Source organism: Dendropsophus ebraccatus, chromosome 5, assembly GCF_027789765.1.
Source record: "Dendropsophus ebraccatus isolate aDenEbr1 chromosome 5, aDenEbr1.pat, whole genome shotgun sequence".
Taxonomy (NCBI): Eukaryota; Metazoa; Chordata; class Amphibia; order Anura; family Hylidae; genus Dendropsophus; species Dendropsophus ebraccatus.
Window position 1 is genome coordinate 91,691,987 of NC_091458.1, and position 15,865 is coordinate 91,707,851.

The following is a 15,865-nucleotide window of genomic DNA, read 5'->3' on the forward strand; positions in this document are numbered from 1 at the left end:
CAGAGTGAAAGCGGGTGTCGACTGGTTCTTTCAGCTGAATTCACACACAGAAAACCTGTGAACTCTGACATGGCCTTTGCTAGAACCCCCCAAAAAATTGGAAACTATGTTCCAAGAAAAACAAAGTAATTGTACCTGTTCTGCGCATATGATATATAGAATGTGCAATAGACTGTTGAAAAAGCCCTACACTATGGCTGTATAACCAGTACTAACCTCCAAATACACGTTCTATCCAGGTTGAAGTTTGTCAGGTAATCCACTGCCTGTATCCCCTCTGTGATAGTGTGAAAATAAGCTAGCAATCCTCACTCCAGATGGTGGTGTAGTGATTGTTGAAGAGAGTTGCAGTCTGTTTTCTCCAATTGAAATATCCTCTTCACAAGGGACGCGCTCCGGCCGGTAGCGCGTGCAACACTTGCAATGTAAAAGTCTTTTGCTGGGTAGTGTGACGTCACAAACTACTGAAGCTGATTTTTGTTTTTTGTTTGTACTATTATTGGGATATTCAGGTGATCCCATTTGTCCTTAGTACGCAGCTAGTTCACACAGACAGCGCACGAGTACACACCTACCTATGTTCCAAGAAAACCACATTATCTACAGCTGTGTAAGCTGTACTCCCCTTTTCAAGCAACGCTTTGTCGACAGGTGTGTACCTTATTCAACATGACATAAATAGACAAAGATCCGTACGCAATAATGTACCACATCTTCATGTGTAGACACTCACTTCCCTTTAGGTCACATTATCTGTTCGTTTATGAGGAACATATGGAGTGAGGATCCCACAGGTTGACTTCCTTGACACATTTATGTTTTGTGATAAACTACTTGCTGAAAATTCAAATTACCTCTGTTTAATGGTGGTTATCATCCATGAGCACAAAAACACTGAGCAGTTTCTATTTTTAGCGATGTAATTTAGCAGGCTCATTATTACTTGGGTGATTGAAAGAAAATGTACTTTAGTAAAATACGCAGTGTACTGTTTTTAATAAACCATCCTAATCTGAAAACAACACTCTTGTATTGGTTTAGATACCTCAACTAAAAAAGTTAGTAATTTAGGATGCACTATATATTGCAAATAACTACCTAGATGTTGTGCTAACTTCTTCTCTTTTCAACTTCTTTTTGTTTTTGTGTTTTTGCACTTTTGTTTTGTCCTCCTCATGTTTAAAACGGCATAGCGCTTTCATTTCTCACCTACAGACCCACATGAGCCCATTTTTTGCAACACCAATTGTACACATGAATGCAGAAAAACTATTTGCGCTGTGAAATTGAAAAAATAACTTTTTTTTTTTTCATTTCGGGGGGTTTCAGGTTACTGTTCAGCCCGTGGTAAAACTGACATGTCATCTATATTTCTCAAATCAGTACAAATTGCAACTTATATAACTTTCATTAGGCTGCTTTTTAAAAATTAAAACGTTTTTTAAAAAAACAAAATGTTTAAAATTGATGTATTCTGATTCTTATAACACTTTTATATCTGTACTTCCATATATGCAACTTTTTGTTCACTTTTTATTACAATTTTTCTGGATTTGATGGGACCAAAAATCTGTGATTTTGCATTTACACCATTTACTGTGCGAGATCAGTAAAGCGATTATGTAATAGTTTGGGTTATTATGGATGTGGCAATAGCAAAAATGTTTATTTTTATAATAATAAATTTATTAAACTTTTTTCTTTAATTTTCTGTAACTTGAATTCCCATGGAGTACTTCTTTAATAACTGATCTGATCTATCGTAGAGATCAATGCAATAGACATGCACTGCATTGATCTCTGCAATCAGTGCTGGATTATTATGGGCTGCTAGAGCCCATAGTAGTTGAGTGCCGAGATTGCAACACTGACCTCAGCCTGCCTGGAAACAAGGTTTTCTCCTCCGCAATTGTGTGTGTGTGTGTGTGGTGATCCCACCATCAGACCCGAGTGATGGCTTTTTCAAGCCATTTAAATGCAGCTGTCAGCTTTGACAGCAGTATTTAAATGGTTAATTAGCCAGCAAAGCAATCAGGCCACGCTGGCTAATAGCAGCTGGGGACGGTATTGTACAGAGAGTGCTCTTGTTGGGACCCCTCTCTAGACATCCCTTACCAGATCATGACGAAAAGGGGTTAAAGGGTTACGTTTAACTATTTCTTATATAGCACAATCTATTATAAAGAACAAAATGAGTAAACTGGATCAATTCCTTTTCTTTTTTTCTTTAATGTATTTATTTATTTTGTGTAGAGGGTATACACAATTCTGGTATGCTCTGGGCCTACACTTGCCCTGTATAGCACAATGTATAAAAGAAATGAAAGAGCTCCTTATTGGCCAAATACTGATATAACTAAATACACATATACATACCTAGTTATAGACTGTTTTGTACATAGCCCTTCTTTATTTAGTGTTTTCCACTGTTTTTTTTCACTGAGCCCATTGTTTCATATGCTCCAGGGGTCCCTGGAGACTCAGTTTGCGACTCTCAAAACACAGGAATAGCCAGATATCCCTCCAGGGAAGGAAAACCTGTTGCCAAGGGGTGCCTCCCAGTGGGGAGATCACCAAACCACTCTTGATACAGTACGTAGCCCCTTAAGTCCCACTCGATTGTGAGTATTGGAACATAAATAGGGAAATACCAGGATGGCCCCTATTGCATCAAAGTCTAAATATGTTGCAAGTATTGCTGCAGGACAAGGGTTTACTAAAGCCAGGCATCCATCAACAGACAGCTTTTTCAGGGTATTACAGTAATTATGGTGTAAATATTTGCTGGATCTAAAACCTTGGGCTGGATGGTCCGAACATGGCGGCCACAAGCGTGTGGCACAATCTAATGCACATGTACAGGCATGAGTGATGATGTATAAAGATGTCACATTAACTGTAGTGACATAACAATTATATGAAATGCAGCATGTGTCAAGTATAAATGTATGGTCTTAGAATCAGTAACTCATTATAACATATAACTTCATGTCTCTGAGGTAATTACATTAATACCATTACCTAGCCGGATAGAGAGGCACAAGGTATTCTATACATACACCACCATACTAGCACATTTATCGTTGTTAAAGGAGAAGCCCGGCGAAAATTTTTATTAAAGTATTGTATTGCCCCCAAAAGTTGTACAAATCACCAATATACACTTATTATGGGAAATGCACATAAAGTGCTTTTTTCCCTGCACTTACTACTGCATCAAGGCTTCACTTCCTGGATAAAATGGTGATGTCACAACCAGACTCCCAGAGCTGTACAGGCTGTGGCTGGTGGAGAGGATGATGGCAGGAGAACACAAGGCACTGGAGGGACAACGAGCATCCCTCTGCCATCATCCTCTCCAGCAGCCACAGCCCATTTTATCCGGGAAGTGAAGCCTTGATGCAGTAGTAAAAGCAGGGGAAAAAGCACTTTATGTTCATTTCCTGTAATAAGTGTATATTGGTAATTTGTATAGCTTTTGAGGGGGCAATACAATACTTTAATAAAAAATTTGGCCGAACTTCTCCTTTATTGAATAAGTGTACAATAGTGAGTATACAGTGAGAATGCTGCATTCTTCCATTATAATTGCATAGACAGCTTGTTATACCTGAGTAGAGTAGAGAAAAAGGCACACATCACGCACTACTGAGTGCCTTTGCCCCTACATTCTAGTGATCGCTATGACATGTCAGAAGATAATAACATTTAGGCTCTATTCATACATTCCGTAATTTTATCCGGAATCGTGGATCCACAATTACGGACAAATTACTGCCCATTGATTTCTATAGGACTATTTGCATCTGTAGTTTTACAATCCACAATCCGTACCGCAAAAAAATAACCTATGAGCTAGTACAAAAGATAAGTGCAGAACAGATTAGCCACTAGAAGTCTATAAGATCCAGATTTTTTTCCGGTCGTTACACATGCGACATTTGTCTTGTCCACAAAAAAATGCTGATCTGCAGAAAAATACAATTTTACCAAGAAATGTCAGCTGAAATTATTACCCGAGACACCAAGAGGGAGGAAGTTCAGTGCCTGAGTGCAGAACAGGTAGGAGGACTGTTTCTCCTCTTTTGGATACCCCTTTAAGTGTAGCTTTGCTTCCATTTCACAAGATATTTTATTGTAAAGTAAGATTTTTGGGAAGGTTATGCTGCAGCAGTCCTAGCCAGCATTTAGTCATGTTAGGTGTTTGCAAAGAGATATAATGATAAAATATCCTAATTCAACCATGTTTTAGACCATAATTAAACCAACTTTTACATTTGAGAAGAAAATATTATGTAGTTGTTAAAGGGTGGCACTTTGACTCCCAGGGTAGCCACTAGAAGGTCAATTTTCTGGTGTCTGGAGGAGTGCTGGTTTGTATAATTTTCATGAACACTTATGTTGACAGTTTATCTGATGTAATTTTTCCCAGGACATTTAGCTATTGCAGGCCCTTAGGTGAAATTTCTGAATCACAACTTTGACGTGTTTAGATTCCTTTCTGTTTCTAATAAAAAATAAGCCATCTGTTAGTTTGATATTCTGGGACCTTGTTTATATTTTGCAATAATTGCTTAGAAACACTTGTGGACCCAAGCAATGTTCTGTAATTATTCATGTGACTTATCTTCAGAGATATTACATGGTCATATTATTCCAATGCTTTATTCTTACACTAATTTTAGAAATGCAGAATAGCAAAATGTTCTGCTTTTGTGAAATTGTTTCTATATTCTTTGATTTCATTGTGATTGTAATTTGCCTTCAGATGTCTATTCATTCAGAACAAGGGATTTTGGCTTGTTATAAAGATCCTCTCTGACTCCTTTTAATTTGGCATTTGGGCTGAATTTGTTATGGTGAATCTTGAACATGCAATTCATATCATTGACTCCTACCATGCCAGGGTAATAACGATTTACGAGACAGCTCACCAGACTTAATAGAGGTCAACATTCCTTTCATCTGTTGGTTAATATTATTGGCATGCTTCCTCTCACAAAAGTGAAATAGACATAAGGTTGATACTGAGGTACCAAATTATAGGTTATCAAAAAATGAGGTGTGTTTTTTGTATAGGCAATCGCAGATGGACTAAACATCCTACTGAAGCCTGTAGTAGACATGTTCACAAATTACACACATTTTATAAATTATACTGTAGACATGTTCACAAATTCACACATTTTATAAATTATACTGTATGATTTTTATGGCCTAGTATATAGTATCACAATATTATGCTGTGGGATCACATATATATTTTATCTAATGACTAATTGTAATTTAATTACACTTCAATTACAATTCAATTACAATTACAATTGTATTACAAGGAACATGATGCTGTTTCCCTTGCATGATATTGATGTGACATCTTAAAAGGGTATTCCATTCTCAACTAATATACTTGTAGGGCTTCCCAAGTTAAATATTTTACAAATACATTGTTATTTATCAAACTTACCTCCTTCTCCTGAAATGCAGCTATTTTCAGCTCATTGTTTAGGTTACTGACTACTGAACTAAAAGCAGTGGTCTGACTGATATGTGAGTGAGTGTGTGTGTATGTATGTATAAATATATAATATATATATATATATATATATATATATATAATGTAGATGTATAAAGAGATAAAGAGGGATTTATAATTCGAAGGTGTTTATGCTTTTGTGTGTATATAAAAGGTCTTTGCCTGTACATCTGTGTGTGCCGTGCACCATATTTATGAGTCTACTGACCATGCATGTTTTGTATGCAGACTGAACTTCGGAACTCCTGTCATTATGATTCATTATGATGCTATGAGATTTAAAACTGTTTAAAAGTTTGGAGTACTGTACTGACACTGCTGCACAGTTGTGTCAGCACAGTAGCATGGACATTTAAACAGTTTTGATCATGATGCCGCAAGCTCAGAGGGCAGGTGCGCAGAATACTGTCTGTGCATGTACAGTTTTGTGTGGACGTGTGAATGTTCCTTAGTGTTCCATCAAGCTATTAGGCCTACCCATTAAAGTGTGTACCGGACTGGAGTGGATTAGTGACTTTTGAACTAAAGTCATTATAAATGTGCCTTGAGGTAGAAAGACAACTATGACACACTTGTTGTCACACTTTACTGACAACAGACGTGAGGAGAGGTAACCTGCAAAATTGTGAGCAGTAAAGTGATTTGTGACAATTTTACACCAATTCACAGGCATACAGTGATGGTAAATTCCAGATAGTGTATCTATACTGTATAATATATGAATATGTATACTACAGCTATATATACACCAGTCAGACCACTGCTTTTAGACAATGAGCTGTCAACAATGGGAGGGAAAGAGCAGGCAGATCATCTGAAGGAGTCACGTTTGTTAAATTAATATAGTTAAAAAATTAACTTGATGAGTCCTACAAGAATATCCCTTAAGCTGGGTACACACTCCATTTTTGCTGTCCATTTTACGTTTCTGTTTATTGGAAAAAATGGATTTAACAAACTGATGCATTTGTGTGCATCTGTTAGGATCTATTTTTCCATTGCCTTCCATATTTTTTTAGCATACACAAAAGTCTCCCCCCCCCATCAGATTGTGTGTGGTGTCCTACTATTCCATTTTATATTCCTATATGGAGGCCTTGTGCATGATTCTTAATGGTTTAGGACTGGAGTACACAGGTGCCTCAAAAGGAATTGGCTCGACAGGCTTACCTTCCCACCCTGTAAAGCAACAAAAAAAATGGCAAGTTCAGTTGTGATCTTTTACATTATCATTTACATACTTCACACTTTCTAATATTTCTAGAAACAGAAAATGCAATACCTTCCCTCACTCCCTGGCACCTCATTCTGTCTTGCTGTCATCTCAAAAGTACTGTTTAACACTGACAACACAGCGGAAATGGAGCGCAAGGGAGTGAGGAAAGCTAATACCTTACTAACTGTAGCAAATACAGCTGTACCATACAAAGTACCCTGTTTATGCAAAAGTAAGCCCTTCCCCGAAAATAAGTGTTCTTTTTAGAGTATGCTTCTCCATGGAGTACAAGAAAGGAATCCAGCATAATGTGTGATAACAAGACCTCTTTTCTCTGAGAAAAAAAAAATAATATAACACCCTGTCTAATTTTCTGAAAAACATGGGTAAAAGTTCTGGAACATATGCCAAACATTTACCTTCCATATACCTAAATAATTTATATACTGTATGCCATGACGCAGGCTGTTATGCATCATAATAATTTTATAGATTTACCATTTTTATGGAATAATGGGAGTAAACCATGCATTTCACGTTATATAATATTTGTTAATACCTACCATTAAATGATGGACATCCACTTAATTTCAACAATGTGTGAACATATCTTTTCTGTGTTTTCAATCCACTCCTGGTTTTGGTTACAAAATATTGAGCAAAAATACTGTGTGGGAACATAGCCTTAGGCTGGGTTCACACACAGTATATTTCAGGCAGTATTTGGTCCTCATGTCAGGTCCTCATAGCAACCAAAACCAGGAGTGGATTGAAAACACAGAAAGTCTATGTTCACACAATGGTGAAATTGAGTGGATGGCCGCCATATAACAGTAAATAACTACCATTATTTTGATACAACAGCCGTTGTTTTAAAATAACAGCAAATATTTGCCATTAAATGGCGGTCATCCACTCAATTACAACATTATGTGAACAGAGCCTTTCTGTGTTTTTAATCCACTCCTGGTTTTGGTTGCTATGAGGACCTGACATGAGGACCAAATACTGCCTGAAATATACTGTGTGTGAACCCAGCCTTACACAGTACAGAGCAGGGAGCCGGCGTTCACACAGTATACAGTGGTGCTGTATGCATGTGCACCTGAAAGGAGCACTCGCTCGACGGTGGATCTGGGACAGCTGTCCTAGATTTCCCATAAGTGAGCGATCGGCGGCGCAGGGCTCTGAGTGCACATATGCCATAGATTCACCACCTTGACTATTTGCACTGTATGCCTTGGTTTGTGCTATTTTCTTGAGTCTTATTAAATCACACCTTTGACATTACATGTCAGTATTCTGTTTTCTGAGTACCTGTAAAATTGGATACATCTGGTTCCTTATACTATTAAAATGATCTAATTGCATGCTCATTTTACAAGGTGATCACAGACATGTTTTTCAATTACAGTATGTGATTTCTACAGTACATTGAAGTGCTCATGATTGCCTGGATGGATTTTCCCTCATGCCGAGCTCTGTATAAGTACTACAAATTATATGCTGTGCAGTACTGTTAGCTGATTGGAGCGATTATTGTACAACCAAATCATAGGCAAATCATTTTGGTACTTTAAGCAATAAACAATTTGCCTCTTTAACACTTATTTGGCTTGTTTGGAAAGACAACAGTGTTACTTAATATGCCTTAGAAGCTTTATTGAACAAATTAACAGGCAGTGAGTCATGTCTGATTATCAAGACCTGTACTTTTGCTCTCTTTAGTCAATTGCGGAATAGGGCAAGCTCCTATAGAAGTATAGAAATTCATAATGTACTGGCTGACACAGTCTAGCTGTAAGAACAGCACGCTTTCCACCCTCAAATTCTATGCAAGAATTTAGAGCTTAAGTAATTTAATAGAATATGTTATTTGTTAAGCTGTGGCAAAATCAAGTATTTTCCATTCAGCGGGTGAAATAATGTGTTACTTTGTAATTTCATTTGAGTACAAAGGAAATTTTAACTAAACTGAGTACTGTTATCCCCTCCCGCAAAATCACATGCTTGTATATGATCACTGTAGTGGGAACATATGGAGCAGGCTCAGGATCTGTGCTCACTCCATATGCAATGGATACTGGATGTGTATTACCGGCAGCTACAGAGTCTGGTAGTTTAACCCTGTAAATGTTGCAGTCAATAGCAACTGTTGCATATAGAGTGTTATTTTACAGCTGCCACTCATATCACCGTTCAGATTGGCACTTCCGCAATGCAATCTTTTAGTGCCAATTAGTTGACATGGCAGCCAGGAAGTTACTATGTAGAGGTGCACAGCAGGGGTATGATTACTATATTGGGGTACACAGCAGGAGGAATTATTACAATGTGGGGTTGCACAGCAAGGAGCAATATTATATGGAGGGCACAGCAGGGGGCATTATTATTACTAAATGGGACACAGCAGGTATACAAAGTGCACAGCAAGGTGCATTATTATTATATGGAGGGCACAGTAGAAGGCATTATTACTATGTGGGGGGCACAGCATGGGGATCCTACATACAGAGGGCAACCCACATACCTACATACTTTACTATACATGACACCAAATGTAAAATAATGCACTTGGGGAGGAGCAATCCTCTATCCGAGTATCACATCGGCAGTACTGTGTTGGAAAATACTTCAGAAGAGAAGTATTTAGGGGTAATAATTTCTGACAGCCTTAAAATGAGTCACCAGTGCAACCAGGCGGTGGGGAAAGCAAATCGTATGCTGGGGTGTATAGCTAGAGGTATAACCAGTAGGAAGAGGGAGATTGTGATCCCGGTGTATAGAGCTCTGGTGAGGCCACATCTGGAATACTGTGTCCAGTTCTGGAGACCTCACCTAAAAAAGGACATTGATAAAATAGAACGGGTCCAAAGACGGGCTACAAAAATGGTGGAGGGTGTGAGGCATAAACCATATCAGGAAAGACTTAAAGATTTGAATCTGTATAGTCTGGAGGAAAGACGGGAAAGGGGGGACATGATTGAAACCTTTAAGTATGTTAAGGGACTAAATAAGGTTCAAGAGGGGAGTGTTTTTAGTAAAAAACTGAGCTCAAGAACAAGAGGACACAGTGAGAGGTTAGTTGGGGGAAAGATCAGAAGCAATGTAAGAAAATATTATTTTACTGAAAGAGTAGTAGATACCTGGAACAAACTTCCAGCAGAGGTGGTTGGTAAATCTACAATAACAGAATTTAAACACGCCTGGGATAGACATATATCTATCCTAAGATAATAAGAAAGAAAATACTAAAAGGGCGGACTAGATGGACCCAGTGGTCTTTTTCTGCCGACAATCTTCTATGTTTCTATGTTTCTATATGTTGCAGGGTAATGATAAAATCAGGGATTTGATCAAATCCCTAAAATCTTGGGAAATTATAAAATGACCACTGCGTTGGGTCATTTCCCTGAAGAAAGTCTAGGATTTGACCAAATGCCTGAACTCTTTCAGTGAAATGGTCAAATGAACAAGCCTCAAGCCTGGTGCCTGGTTTAATGCAGATATGGGCCTCCTGCTCCCCATCCCTGCTGCCGTGCCTGGTACCTGAATGCTGCAGCCTCCCACCGGTTCCTGGGACCTTCCCCGCACAGCGCCAGTGTCATCTTGGGCCTCCTGCTCCACATACGCCCGCTGCTGTGCCTGGTACCTGAATACTGCAGCCTCCCACTAGTTAATGGCACCTTCCCCTTGCAGTCCGGACACTGGCTGGGGTGAGTAATTGAACAAGCCTGGTGCCTGGTTCAATGCACACATGAGCCAGAATGCCAGCACCATCTTGGGCCTCCTCCCCGCTGCCGTGCCTTGTACCTGAATGCAGCAGCCTTCAACTGGTTCCCGACACCTTTCCCTTGCAGGCCGAACACTGGCTGTGGCAAGTTATTGAACAAGCTTCAATTCTGGTGCCTGGTTCAAGGGCGAGGAGCAGGAGGCCCATATGTGAATTGAACCAGGCTTCAGGCTTGTTCATTTGATCATTTCACTTAAACAGTTCAGGGATCAAATCCCTGACTTTCTTCAAGAAATTGACCCAACGGAGTGGCCATTTTTTTCGTTTCCCAGGATTTGAGCAAAAGAGAGCCCTCACACAGCTCCATAAATGATGAAATAAAAAGGTTATATGGGTCATGTCCTGCTGCGGGTGGGCAGGTTCAGAAAGGGGCCGTGCAGCAACCCCGCTCTTAACCGCCGTGATCCCAGCTGCTTTCTGCAGCTTGAGACTGTGGCTATTAGCGGGTGTGGCCTTTCGCTAGCGACGCCACAAAAAAATACGTCAGTGCACACAATGGACCGTGTGGCAAATTGAGATGCGGGCGTGCATGGATACGCCCGCATCCCAATTCATTAGAAGTGAAGATAATCCGGCCAGTACTGCAGTACCGTCCAGGATGATCTTCTCTGACAAAGGCTGTTACGTACTACGTACTATACAATTAAAGGTGGGAGCTGCTATAAATCTACACAATGGGATGCTGCCTATGTTCCAACCACAGAACCACTGACCCCTGACGAAGTCACGTGATGTGACGATAGGTGTAGGGTCTGCAGTCCCTGGGTGACATTTGATGCAATATATTTTTTTTTCAGTAACTGACTCTCTGATATTAGGGTGCTTTAGCACATGGTCACTTTTTGTATGCGTTCATGAATTTTTTCACTGATTTTTCTACTTGGTATCTATTAATTTATGTATTTATTTCAGCATGTACACTTTGAGAGGTATTTACTATGAGTGTTAGTGTCTGAGATATATTTGGTTATACAATATACAAGGTCTAGAGCTAATATTGTTTTGGGGCTGCGGTGGGAGCGACATATACATTCTCATGTGTTTTTCCTGTGATGGTTTACCCTTATTGGGTTTTTAGGTGTTTTTAAGTGTTTGTAATGCTTCATACTTTCTTATCTTCAGATCATTGGCATTTTTATTTAAGTGATATGTAATGTTAGGGGGTTATCAGGAAGAGGAAAAGTAAGGGCCCTATTCCACCGGACGATTATCGTTCAGATTATCGTTAAATCGTTCGAATCTAAACGATAATCGTTCTGTTGAAATGCAGTTAACAATTAACGACCAAACGAGAAATCGTTGATCGCTTTATAAGACCTGGACCTATTTTTATCGTTGCTCGTTAGCAAAACATTCGCAAATCGTTCGCATTGAATAAGACGTTGTTTGGTCGTTCGCAGTAGATACGAACCCAATAGTGAAGAAATAGGGAAGAAAAAACAATCGCAAATACAATCATAAGTAACGATTATCGTTCCATGAAAATGAGTGAACGTTTTCAGGTATTTCGCAATAGCGGTCGTTTGAGATCGTTAACGATTATGCGAACGATTATCGTCCAGTGGAATAGGGCCCTAATACTTTTCCTCTCTCCTAATGCTTCACTTCCACCCTAGTCTCGTCTTGAAAGTATAGCTTACATGCCTGGAATGGAGAGGAAGAACAGGTATTGCATCACAAACATTGCTGAAGAATTCACCCATACATGAGATGACCAATGTCCACACGATGTTGCCGCAATATCTACCCTTTAAAATTTAAGGCTTACTGGTGGATAGAAGGACTTTGACTCCAAATAAGCCTACCCTTTAGTTATTTGAGTGGCCCGCACTCATAGCACTACAGCCTTTTCGGTGTTTACATTGGTTCAGGCTGATTTGTACTGGTACTTTTTATAGTGCAATGTATTGCAACGGTGTTGCATTTAAGTAAACTTTTTACCTCACAAGTACAAGCCAGATTGAAACTATTTTAAACGTTGAAGAGGCTGCAATACTCACACAAGCAATGCAGCCTCTTCAAACAGCTGATTGGCAAGGCTGCCCAAAGTCGGACTCCCACTGCTCTATTATTGATGACCTGTACTGAGAATACACCATTGATTTTAAAGGGCAGAATTGGAAAAAAGGAAGCTTGAAAGAGTGCTAAGTAGATAGTTCAAGTGATTTCTATTCCAGCAATGTAACTAACTCAGTACAGGACTAATACAATTGCAGATAATTTAACTTGAACTAATACAATAAGTAAGCTTATGAACAGAAAGCTATTGAGCACCTATGCATTTTTTTTTTGCTTTGTGAAATCATCATTTTCTTTTCGATTTTCTTATTGTGTTCTGATACCACAGACTACAGATAATTACAGCCATTAAGTAATCTGCCTGTTTTTCTTTCCCTGCCTGCATGGCTGTTTTTATAATCTTTAAATTATATAATGTTCTAGTTTCCAAGGTATTACATCAAGATTTGCTAATCATTGTAAATCATTCTTTTTAAATTATCACTAGATTCAAAGGAGAATAATCATGTAGTGTATGTTTAGATCTCTGCTTGCTGACTGTGAATTAAAACTTTCTAGTTCCATTCAGACTTTAAGAACATCTATAACACTTACAATATGGAGAGCTGAGACACAAAGACATTCACTGACAGCAAGTAGAGATAGAACTATAACTTTTTATCCAGGGACGCATGTAAGGGTGCCTTTACTTAGAAATTTATCTGGCAGATTTTTGAAGCCAAAGCCAGGAACAGACTATAAACAGAGAACAAGTCATAAAGTAAAGAGTGGGATTTTTCCCTCTTTTCAAATCCATTCCTGGCTTTGACTTAAAAAATCTGTCAGATAAATCTCTCTGTTTGTAAACGCTCCCCAAGTCTATGAAAGAATCACTATCACTAGTGAACAGATGCATAGTGATGATGCAGATGATGTCTCCTGGGTGCCGGTTTACCAAGGCAATAGACAGCTAAACCCTAACCCGGCCCCTAGAGAGGAGATCACATGTCCTGTGTCTACAAAGGGGGGAAGAGGGAGCTCAACAAAAATCAGTCCTGTGTTTACTGTGCAATAGTGATAACATCAGTGGGCAGGAAAAAAGCTAAGGAGGCAAGTACGCAAACGGACCAGTCAGGGAGATGCATGATGGGAAATGCTGTTTCCTATCTTGGGTATAGATCGGCTTTTAGAAAAACTTGTAGCTCAGGAACGGCAGCAGCTAGAAAGACAGGAGTAGAGATGAGTGAACCAGCCGGATTTCTGGTTCGTATGAATCAGAAATCTCAGCGGCTGACTCCCGCTGCCTGTTCCCTCCATGCAGCGGGTGGATACATCGTAAGGAACGCTTGAAAAACTGGGATACAGCCATTGGCATTGGCTGTATCCCAGTTTTCTATGTGTTCCGGGAGCAGGCAGCGGGAGTCAGCCGCCGAGATTTCTGATTCATACGAACCAGAAATCCGGCTGGTTTGCTCATCTCTAGACAGGAAATGGCGCAAATTAGTTGTGATTCAATGGAATTTTATGAAATGCCGTACTTGACGTTTGTTTTTGTTTTTTGTTTTTGCAGCCTTTTTTTCTCCTCTTTTTATGTAACCTGTGGCGTGTCTCTCCCATAGAGTTCAATGAAATTTCTTCTTTTTGTCTCAAAGGCCCCAAAAGCAAATAAAAAAAAGGTCACACCTGAAGTGAAAAATGCCAGAAAAAAACACCAAGATAATCCTTGGCAGTTCTTTTTTCTAGCACTTTTTGGATATATATATATATATTTTTTAACCTTTTTCAAGAGTATTTTATCATAAACGCAGAGAATAAACGCAGTGGCATTTGTGTATAGTTTTTGTACACATTTTCTGTATATGTTCATAATATTATTTACAGTCATAATGATCAAAATACAGCTGTATTTCCACCTCTAAAAATTGTTGTATAAAAATACCCTTAAAATATCAAGATTGATAAGATTTCTTACAAGTAAACCTTTATTAAATAATCTATGCTTATTACAGAAAGGCGTACTAAGCAGCTTGCAGTTAAGCAATAATTATTCTCTATTTCCTTCTATATGTACATTTATGAAGTGTTCAGGAATAATGTAAATCATGTTGTTTTTGGTCATATATGTCAGATAGACATTGAATGCATATCCAGGCTGTGAGTCATGCTGCATGATGGACTTTCTGTAGAGGGAATATTATCATTGCATTGTATCCTAGGATACCACGGCTGCATAGTTTGTTAAAAAACCTGCTTCTCTCCTCCAGGAACCAGCATCTTTACCGTATATGAAGCAGCCTCTCAGGAAGGGTGGGTTTTCCTTATGTACAGAGCAATTGACAGTTTCCCCAGATGGCGCTCCTATTTCTACTTCATTACCCTCATTTTCTTCCTTGCTTGGCTTGTTAAGGTATTGTATAATTTATTGCCTGGAATGTATTCATCACGTCTGTTAGTATTAAGCAAATGCCTATCCTCTTCATATTAACACCAGTAACTTTGTTTTGTTTAGAATGTCTTCATTGCTGTTATTATTGAGACCTTTGCTGAAATTAGAGTCCAGTTCCAACAGATGTGGGGTTCTCGGAGTAGCACCACTTCCACTGCTACCACCACGGTAAATTACTTTTACTAGATCATCATTTTAGCTTATCATGAATTTTTTGTTCATATAACACCATTGTCCTGTGCAGTAGGGTACAGGCCAAAGTGCCATTGTGCCTGTAGCACAACATGAGATAATCTCCTACATACCCTCTGCTTTCAAGGTTATTAAATGAACATTATTTTAAACATACTTTCTATAATTGAATATGCAAAAGAGGAGTCCGTTGAGCCTCATTGAAGAGTCTCAAAACACAGGACTAGCCAGATATCCCTCCGGTAAGGACCCAGCCATGGGGCAGCTCCTGGTTTCCTAACAGGGGTTTCCTAACCTGGTTTCCCTTGGCTGGGTCCTTCCCGGAGGGATATCTGGCTAGTCCTGTGTTTTGAGACTCTTCAATGAGGCTCCACGGACTCCTCTTTTGCATATTCATGTTTCCCAGGCGGCAATGCACCTAGGACTTCACTGCATTGAGCGCTTTCACTAGCAGCCGGCAGTGTTGTCGTTTGGCTGGTCTCCCTGAGTTCAGCAATCTGTTTTTCTTATGGTTCTATAATTGAAAACATTCCTCTTTACAAATGGAATAATTATTTCGGCTATGTGCACACACCATTTCATGTTGTGCTTTAAAGGGGTATTCCAGGAAAAATTAACTTTTCCCCTATCCACAGGATAGGGGAAAAGTATGAGAGCGCGAGGGGTCTGACCCCTGAACCCTCT

The 15,865-nt window shown here is 39.2% G+C and overlaps 1 protein-coding gene across 1 annotated transcript in view; it reads left to right on the forward strand.

Moving 5' to 3' along the window:
- The window catches only part of NALCN (sodium leak channel, non-selective), a 420,693-nt gene that overhangs the window by 164,144 nt on the left and 240,684 nt on the right, over positions 1–15,865 (forward strand). Inside the window, exons 9-10 of the mRNA XM_069970713.1 lie at positions 14,808–14,950; positions 15,053–15,157. Of these exons, the coding sequence (XP_069826814.1) occupies positions 14,808–14,950; positions 15,053–15,157 (248 nt within the window). The remainder of the gene's footprint in view (positions 1–14,807; positions 14,951–15,052; positions 15,158–15,865) is intronic.